This window comes from Trichechus manatus, unplaced genomic scaffold (assembly GCF_000243295.1).
Source record: "Trichechus manatus latirostris isolate Lorelei unplaced genomic scaffold, TriManLat1.0 scaffold00112, whole genome shotgun sequence".
Lineage (NCBI taxonomy): Eukaryota > Metazoa > Chordata > Mammalia > Sirenia > Trichechidae > Trichechus > Trichechus manatus.
Genome location: NW_004444048.1, coordinates 5,823,136 through 5,832,646, shown reverse-complemented (window position 1 = coordinate 5,832,646; position 9,511 = coordinate 5,823,136). Strand labels below are relative to the sequence as shown.

General features: G+C 40.9%; 1 protein-coding gene across 1 annotated transcript in view; it reads right to left on the bottom strand.

The window, feature by feature from the left end:
• Positions 1 to 646: 646 nt before the first annotated feature.
• KLHL42 (kelch like family member 42) overlaps positions 647 to 9,511 on the bottom strand; it is a 19,018-nt gene continuing 10,153 nt past the window's right edge. Inside the window, exons 2-3 of the mRNA XM_004383605.3 lie at positions 7,268 to 7,461; positions 647 to 1,114 (exon numbers count right to left, since the gene is read on the bottom strand). Of these exons, the coding sequence (XP_004383662.1) occupies positions 663 to 1,114; positions 7,268 to 7,461 (646 nt within the window). The 3' untranslated portion in view covers positions 647 to 662. The remainder of the gene's footprint in view (positions 1,115 to 7,267; positions 7,462 to 9,511) is intronic.

Sequence of the window (9,511 nt, the reverse complement as noted above, 5' to 3'; positions counted from 1 at the left end):
AAAAAAAAAAAAAAGACTGAAAAAAAAAAAAGCTAAGAATGTTTTTATGCAAGTTTTTCAGAGTACAGGATACTTGCAAGGATTCACTGTAGGGCTCCATCACTGTAAGCTTCCTGAAAAGTAGTATGCAAATAAAATATCTGAACACAGAACCCTATTTTCAACAAACTAGGAGTATGTGTGGTTGTGATTGGGGGAATGACGTTAATGCAAATGTCTATCAAGTAAACTGACAAAAGAAAAAACTCTCACCTAAGGTATTAATGCTATTTCAAGTAACCTAAATAAGACAGATTTTAAAATAATCTTTACCATTCATACCAATTATTGACTTTGGCCTTTTGCTAAGCAGACATAATGAATCTACTTTTTGATGATCAGTTTCAATCACTGGCCCAAGAGCATATTTGAATGAAAATACCATCATGGATTTGCTCCCGTAATTTAAAAAATAATAATTAAAAAAATAATAAAGTTGGTCTCTTTTCTCCACAGGTTTTCAAGTAATTAGTTCAAGTAAGCTTATTTACAGCTGCTGTATACGTGACCTAATTTACCACATTTTCCCCTTTAGAACTCAGTCTCCCTTGAAATGGGACATTGCATTTTCTTTTATTGTTCTGTCTTGAACCAGGTTTCCCTTAAATACTAAATCAGTTCAGTCATGTTTCTGTTTTATTGGGCAGATAAAGAGACGAAACCAGCAAGTTATGTCCAAAGGCTGGGAAACGCCTAAATGCTTCCCAACTATCTGAAAAGACGTTGTACTTGAGGAAAACGCGATGTTCCAGGCTGGTTGATAAGGTAACGTCCCTGCTCATGATGTAGATGCCATCGTTGTGGAGCGCGCAAGTCAAGTTAAGCCCCGATTTGGACGTGTTCTCCTTGAGGTAGAGCCACTGCCGGGTGACAGTGTTATAGGACTGCACAGTGAGCATGTCCTCGCTCTGGCTGCTCCTCCGGTTGGGCCCCAGTTCGTGGAGACACCCTCCCACAATGTAGATGGTCTCCTCCACAGACACCATCTGCTGTTTGCGAATGTGGACGTCACATGTTTCAAAGAGTGTCCACATGTCCGAAGAGGGGCAGTACTGCAAAATGTTCATGTTCCGGTCTGAAACAAAGAAAGAAGACAAACAGTGGCATATCCACAAGTAACACCATTTACAGCCCAGGCTGTAATAAACATCCACCTACACCTGTAAAATTTGGTAACATAGAGGCTAAAGTATTTCAGAAAAGCACAGGTTGCAAAACTGTTACAACAGCTTTCCAAATGGCTAGCAAAAGATACATTTAGATTCGTCGGCACCCAGGCTCCCATTCAGGCATGTTCCCTCCTTGGGAAACTCTCAGGAACCAGTAATGCCAGGGAGATGAGCAGCTGTGATTTAGACATGTTCCCTCTTCCCTGGTTCCTTTACACCTTTAAGAAACGCCAGGCCAACATAAAAAGTATAACAACCCTCATCAGCATTTATAGAATTACTAACAATGCTACAGAGATGCCAGGCTCTGTCCCAAGAGCATATATTCTTTTTTTTAAAAAATAATTTCTTTTTATTGTTGAGAATACACACAGTAAAAATATACACTATTCTACATGTACAATTCAGTGACACTGGTTACATTCTTTGAGTTGTGCAACCATTCTCACACTCCTTTTCTGAATTGCTCCTCTTCCATTAACATAAATTCACTGTCCCTCAGGTTCCTATTTAATCTTTCGAGTTGCTGCTGTCAATTTGATCCCATATAGACAGACCTTAAAAAAGCATACTGCTCAAAGCAGATATTCTTTACTAAAAACCAAAAAAACCTGTTGCTGTCGAGTCAATTCTGACTCATAATGACCCTGTAGGACAAAGCAGAACTGCCCCATAGGGTTTCCAAGGAGCAGCTGGTGGATTCGAACCGCTGACCTTTTGGTTAGCAGCCTAGCTCTTACCCACTGCACCGCAAAGGCTCCATTCTTTACTAGTTAAGCTAAACTATTGTTTAGTTTTAAGAAGACTTCGGAGGATATTTTTGGTTTAAGGTTAAAGATTATCTTAGGGGAATAATTTCGGGGGTTCATCCACGGGCATATATTCTTGACAGCTGATGCTAAGAAACATGGCCAGCATGTAAAGCAGATCTCCAGATCTCCAGGGACTGTCTAGAGTAAAGGATATGAAGTTACAAGTGAGGAGAAATGCAAGAAAGTCTCACCTCTGGCTTTCTATCAAGCCATAGAATCATCTGGCAATTCTGTTTCCCAATTGTAACAAGGGAGAGACGCAACAAAGACCTGTCCCACCCCCGCCCCCTACTATTTCACAAGAGATGGTTCGTTACTATGTGGATAAAATCAGATAATAGATGAAAGAGTACACGGACATTATTTTAAATTAATAGTTATTTTCTCTAAGGGAAACTGTTGTCTACTCTCTTTCTGAAAAATGCTGGTGAGATTTAGAATATCTAGTTTTGCTGTTTTTTTTTTTCCTAATAATTCTTTTTTCTTTTCTCCTCTAGGAAAGAAAAATGGAATATTTTAGTCTCAGCAGAAAGAAAATGCTGAGTTTTCAGAAAGAACATACTTTCTGTTTGTTGTTGCTGTTTAAACAACAACAAAACCTATCAGTGGAGGAGACAGCTCAAGTTGAGAATTAAAGTACAACTAAAGTGTGGCATTTTGATCGCTGCAGAAGCAGGCAAAGGAAGACAGTTCATTTTCTCAAGGGTTTTACTCCTTCAGCTTTTATTCCTGAGACAGAAGACCCACTCACTAGTTAGCAATGCCTACAGAGATCCACAGCTACCCTAGAGACTAAGTCACATACCCCCTAAGAGGAAGTGGTGGTTCAATGGTAGAACGCTCGCCTTCTATGCAGGAGACCTGGGTTTGACTCCCAGGCAATGCACCTCCTGTGCATCCACCACACTGTCAGTGGAGGCTTGCGTGTTGCTGTGATGCTGGACAGGTTTCAGCAGAGCTTCCAGACTAATATAGACTAGGAAGAAAGGCCTGGAGATCTACTTCTAAAAGTCAGCCAATGAACACTCTATGGATCACAACAGTCCAATCCCAAACCTATCATGGGCACTGCATAAGAACAGACGGCACTTTTTTTTCTGTTATGCACGGGGTCACCATGAGTCATGGGCTGACTCAATGGCAGCTAACAATAAGAGGGCAGAGAGGGAGATGAAAGGAGACCAAGTGCTGTGTGTGCAATAGGTCCCTAAGCCTGTAGAAATGTTAGAATTATTATAACTTTAGGGAACTCTCCTGATTTCGACCCACACTAACACTATGCTCCTTTTTTACCGTAGCTCTTGTGATAAAGGTCTTTCTAGTAGATAGCTGAAGGGAGTTTGGTTACTAAAAGTGCTCCTTAGTAACCTGGTTTCCCACTGCATGAATAAAGGACTTATTCTAGTAAAGCTTCTATGTATTTCTCAGTTCCAGGCCTGAAGGTCTTTCCAGGTCTTCTGTAAATGTTTTCTCTCCTCACCCAACCAGGGCTCAGACTATGATGAGGTGGTTTGAGTTGGTTGAATGACTTTTTCATTTTTACATTTAGAGTTGATTCTGAAGTTTGACAAATCATCCTTCTTCCCTTTAGTGGTTACTATTACTTTCTACTGAATTTCTTTTCATTTCTTCAGCGCCTGCCAAATAATTAAAGTAATAAAATAACTATCACAAAAATTATGAACTATTATCTGCTGAATTTTAAGTCTCACCTAACTTAGGCAGCAGGCTAAGATCCAAACCTTAAAGTTTGACTTTTTTTTCATGACAATCACGATCACTTCTTTTGCAGGAACCATTAGGAATCGCTGGGAAGAGCTCCAAGCAGAGGAGGAAGAGGGCTTTGGAGTACAAATAGCTGCCCTGCCCTCTCATCTTAGAAAACTAGTTTTCAATCCCTACACATTCATCCATCCACATCACCTAACCATCCCATCTTGAGTATTTTGGCTTGGGGAACTCAGGACAGAAATCACAGTGGGTGGCCCAACTGAAGAAGGTACATTAATTAGTAGTAGCTTGTGAAGCTAGAAAATATACAAACAAGAGTTTTCCAGGTCAAATCTAAAGGACATTTACTCAACCAGGGTCATGGAAAAATTAGGAAATGTACCAGCAGAGTCCTCCTTGGGGTACAGTGCCGTCTGCCAGTGTTTAACAACTCCTGGTTAACAGAAAAGTCAAGGGATCATGTGTACGTTATTTCAGCCCACAGGATACATTCTGTGTTGCTCAGTCTAGGAGGAATCAGAATTCTTAGAAATGTACATAGGTAAGTAACTGGGAGTATTTACCTTCCTAAGAGAAAACACACACACATACTTAAGCACACACAAGAGTTCTCTGGTGCTATGGGTTAGTTGTTTGGCTGAAGTCGTTGGGTGGTACTAGCAGTTAACTTGCTTGGCTGCTTGTCAAAAGGTTAGAGGTTTAAGTCCACCCAGAGGTGCCTCTGAAAAAATGTCTGGTGATCTACTTCTGAAAAATCAGCCATTGAAAACCCCACGGAGTAAAGTTTTCCTCTGACACACATGGTGCCATCATGAGTCAGGGTCGACCTGACAAGGAACTGGATGGCTTAGCTGAAGCATATAAACCTAAATCACAGTAACCTGAACACCAAGGTTGAAGGTTAAAAAAAAAAAGACTGCTGGGTCCCATTTTTTTTTCCAATTATTTGTGAAGAAAATGCTGGCATTACACCTTATCATCAGTGGAGAGTCACTAGGGAGGGGCACTGGGAATAGCTCAATAAGTGGTGAAAATCTGAAGTGAAAAAAACAGCTCACTACTGTGGCCATCTAAGATACATCTATTGGTCCCATCCCATTTGGAGCAAGGGAGAATGAAGAAAACCAAAGACACAAGGAAAATAGTCCAGAGGACTAATGGACCACATGATCCACAGCCTCCACCAGCCTGAGCCCAGAAGAACTAGATGGTGCCCAGCTATCACCACCGATGGCTCTGACAGGGATCACAACAGAGGGTCCCGGGCAGTGCAGGAGAAAATGTAGAACAAAGTTAAAATTCACACACACACACACACACACAACAGATTTACGGGTCTGACAGAGACTCAAGGAACCCGTGAGACTATGGCCCCTGGACACCCTGTTAACTCAGAACTGAAGCCACTCCTGAAGTCTACCTTTCAGCCAAAGATTAGACAGCTGTATAAAACAAACAGTAACGCATGTGAAGAACATGTATTTAGTTCATCCAAGTATATGAGACCAAATGGGCAACACCTGCCCAAAAGCAAAGACGAGACGGGAGGAAGGGACAGGAAAACTGGATGAATGGACATGAGGAACCCGGGGTGTATGTAAAGGGAAAGAGGGAGAGGGCTGAGACATTGCTGAGATTGCAACCAATGTCAAAGAACAATCTGCATATAAATTTTTGAATGAAAAACTAATTAGCACTGTAAACTTTAACCTAAAGGACAACTTAAAAAAAAAAAAAGCTCTCTGCTTCCAATGCACTTCTCTTTGTCACGGACTCTCCTTAAACGCATAAATATACACACCACTTGCAGTGGGTTGAATGGTGGCCCCCAAAAAGATATGTCAACTTCTTAAACCTCAGAACCTATTAATGTGAACTTATTTGCAAAAAGGGTCTTTGCAGACACAATTAAGTTAGGGATCTCGGAATGAGAGCATCCTGGATTACCTAGGTGGGTTGTAAATCCAATGGCAAGTATCCTTACAAGACACAGGAGAAGGCACAGATACACACAGGGCAAAGACTGGAGTTAGGCATCCACTAGCCAAGGAACACCTGGAACCACCAGAAGCTGAACATGGAAATGAAGGATTCTCCCTCAGAGCCTTCGGGGGGACTGTGACCTGTCGACCCCTTATTTTGGACTTCTGGACTCCAAAACTGTGACAGAATAAATTTTTGTTGTTTTAAACCACCAAGTTTGGGGTAATCTGTTACAGCAGCCCCGGGAAATTAATATACCACCAACCACGTTCCCCACTAAATCAACTGTTTAGAGGTATTCTAAGAAGTGCTCATCAAGATATTTTGTGGGTCATAAAAAAATAAGTAAAAACAAATCAGATGCCCATAAAACATCTTACATTTAACTTCTTCCTCTAACATAAATCCCTGAAACAAGACATATCTGGATCTGATGAAAATAATTTTCATCACCAATTTGAACACTATCTTAGCATGTGGATTTGTATCCTTTATGTAGTTACATATGGTCACATGCTGCCCAACGGGTCATCAGGATCATTTCTCCATGCTTGTTACCAGCCAGGGCTGGCAGGCTCTGTCCTGCCCATATCATACCATAAACACGTAAAGGAATGTTAGGTATTTCACTGTGTCAAATACAATGGTTTTAACTCTACTACTTCAATGTGGCTGCAAGTCCTAAGAGTTATTACTTTTTCTAAGTTAAAGGATAACTTGGAGACAACTGCCTTAAGTGGGGGAGAGAGAGAACAGGAAAGGTACATCGCTTACACTTTTCTGGGCTGTTTCCCAGTGTATTTCTTAGCACAGCCGTGCTGTTTGTACCACCACCTCGTAAATGCTTCTCTACCAAGAGCAGCAGTATAAAACCTGCTGGGGAAACTTTTTATTTTCCAAATCATAAACTATAAAATACCTACAAAACAGTGAAAAACACATATGTGTAGTTTAATACATGGTACAACCACCTCCTACCCCTGGTCAGGAAAGAGGTCCCTTTTGTATTTGTGTTCTCGCTCCTCTTCCCTTACGGGAACAAAGGTGTCTCCTGAACCTGCATCTGACATGTTTGTGCTGAGAAAGGAGAAAACAGAAATACAATCTGCAAGGAGGCTCTGGCACTAAATTCCATGGGAGTGGGGGTTACCCAGATAACACTCCCCTCCAAAGATCTACCCAACCTCACAGAGCAGCTGAGAGACCTGAAGTGCCTCCACAAACCAGATTCAGCCAAGTCACAAGATGACAACCCACAAAGCTGGGTTTCCAGAAGCAGAAAGTATATATTTTCTTCACAGTCCCCTCTCCCCAATTCAATTCTCATGCCTACATCAGGTCATCAAAGGTACCTCCTGTCTAAACCACCCCTGTCCTACAGGACTCTCTCCTTTCCAGATATGTAAATATACAGTGATATCTAATGCATGCAATCACACCCGGGTGCACTGAAGCATGCCCCTGGCTCTCTTGCCCTTCCCAGGCTGCCAAAGCTTACACGCAGTGTACCACTTACTTGGCCCCTTCACTTACCTCTAGTAGTATATCCTCCAATGACATAAATTTTCCCCTTACACTCACATGCAGAGAACTCAGCCAGAGGATTTGGTAAGGGTGCCACAAAATTCCACGCATCCTGCTCTGGACTGTAACACTCAACATTAGAAAGAGCCTGCCCACCAATGGCATAAAGTTTTGAATTAACAGCCACAAGTTTGAAGTTGGACCTGAAAGAGAAACACAAGGGCCCACAAAGTCAGTTCTTATGATCATTATGAAGTAAGATGATGGTATAAATTGCTAAAACAGAATATTGTATCTGCTGGATATCTGAAGAAAATTAGCTTTCCAAGTTGGGTGCCACTCTGCCTGGAGACAAAGGAATCACTGGATGGCTTCTCAAAGTCCATTCTTATCCCCGAGATTCTACAAAAACAGAGCATTCTTCAAACTTTAGCAATTGAAGATGAGCAGTTCAATATAAGTTCTAATCTTGTTCAGCCTTAGGCCAGAAGCCAAAGACACTCTGTACATGTTAAACTCAACCCTTTCAGGGGCAGGAGCAAGCGGTAATGGAGAAAAGCCCCTACCACTTGTCTCTCTCAACTCAGAGTGCTTTTCTCATTCTTCCTTCCAAGTGGGAAGGCTCCAGCTTAGGTACACACCAGTGCTGCCGACACAGACAAACAGCTAAAGACATATGCAAAGGGTGGCTGCTGAAGGGTGATCCTGGAGATCTCCTTCACTGTGAGTGCACCCAAGCAGGCCACCAGTCCTCCCTCCTCCAACACAAGGACATCTTATGTATTGCTTGGCATAAGGTAGGGGGAAATAAGGACTGAACTAATTAAAAATATTTTCCTCCAGCATTCTTATGGTACTTACACATGCTAACAAATACTTATATCAACTTATAGCAACAAATGCTCATCTATCATAATATCAAATAATTACAAAAGAGAAAGATAGTAATAGAATTAAACAAGTTTATCAACTTCAGAAATTAAAGTCTCATGACTTTTGACTTGAAAAGTAAAAAAAATTTAATTTGTTCCAATGTAGCATGGGCTTAACTAATTCTTTGAAGGCTAGGGAGGATAAAAATCTGGGACTGTGGCATCCTTGTGCTATGAGACGTGCAACTGTCTCCAGTTTGCCATAGTATCAGCAAGAGCATGATGCAACAGAAAAGACCAGCATAGACCAGAGACCCCAGTTCTGGTTCCAGTTCTGCTAATAATCAGCTGTCTGACCCTTGCACAACCACTTAACTTCCTCATCTCTAACATAGGGATAATACCCATCACAGGGAGATTGAGATGATTAAATTATTTATCAGAAAGTATGACACACAGCTAAGATACTATCATGATAACTTCTCAATTTTCCAGTGTTTTAAATAAGAAAACTAGTGTTTGAATAAAGAGATGAATTCAGAAGCACAGTGATTTCTTCAAAAATATAATGGATTAAAAACTATATCCCAAGAATATGGGGGTAGATTACAAATGACACACACACCGAGAAAAAGTATGTAAGAGGGTATACTAAGAAGAAGCAGTGAACAAGTAGCCCATGTCTGATCTAATAGGTATTCAAGAAACACTGTTGCATGATGGCACAGAAAATATATTAGTAATAGCCATCTACTAAAAAATTGAAATTTTTTAAGGTGCCTATAATGTTATATTTAGATGAGTTTTTAGTTTAGTTTTGTTTTTCAAATCAGAGTGAAGAGTCCTCTCCCTCAGTAACCTCACATTGTCTGTTAAACCTAGGCAGCCATTCAATTTTTCATGCCAACAGACAGCGCCAGGGTGGCAGTTACTGGGGGGTCCCTGGTTCATGTTGCTTACATTTTCTGCTGCCAATGGGCCTTAAAATCTGACCATGATGCCCTCTCTGTATGTGAAAATTTGGGGAACCAAAGGAAATAAAGTTTGTAAATAAGCACTAAATTTTACCAGCCCACAATTTGTTTTTGCTCCCCAAAGGTACACAGATAGTAAATTTCATAAGATCAAAACAGTTTTTAGTATTCATCCAGCATAATCATTTGTCTTAAGCAAGCACGCCAGGGGGTTCTTTTTGAGACTGAACCGAGTAGGCAGGTAAAAGTAAACAATTCCATCTCTCCAGACTCCATCATGCTCAAATTCACTTGAAGAAAAGAGAAACACTTTTCAGTGCTGAATTTGTTTTAAGATGAAAATTGTCACCTAAAAACAGTCCATTTAGGAACACAATTGAGAACCCAGATGTAAATCCATCTACCTA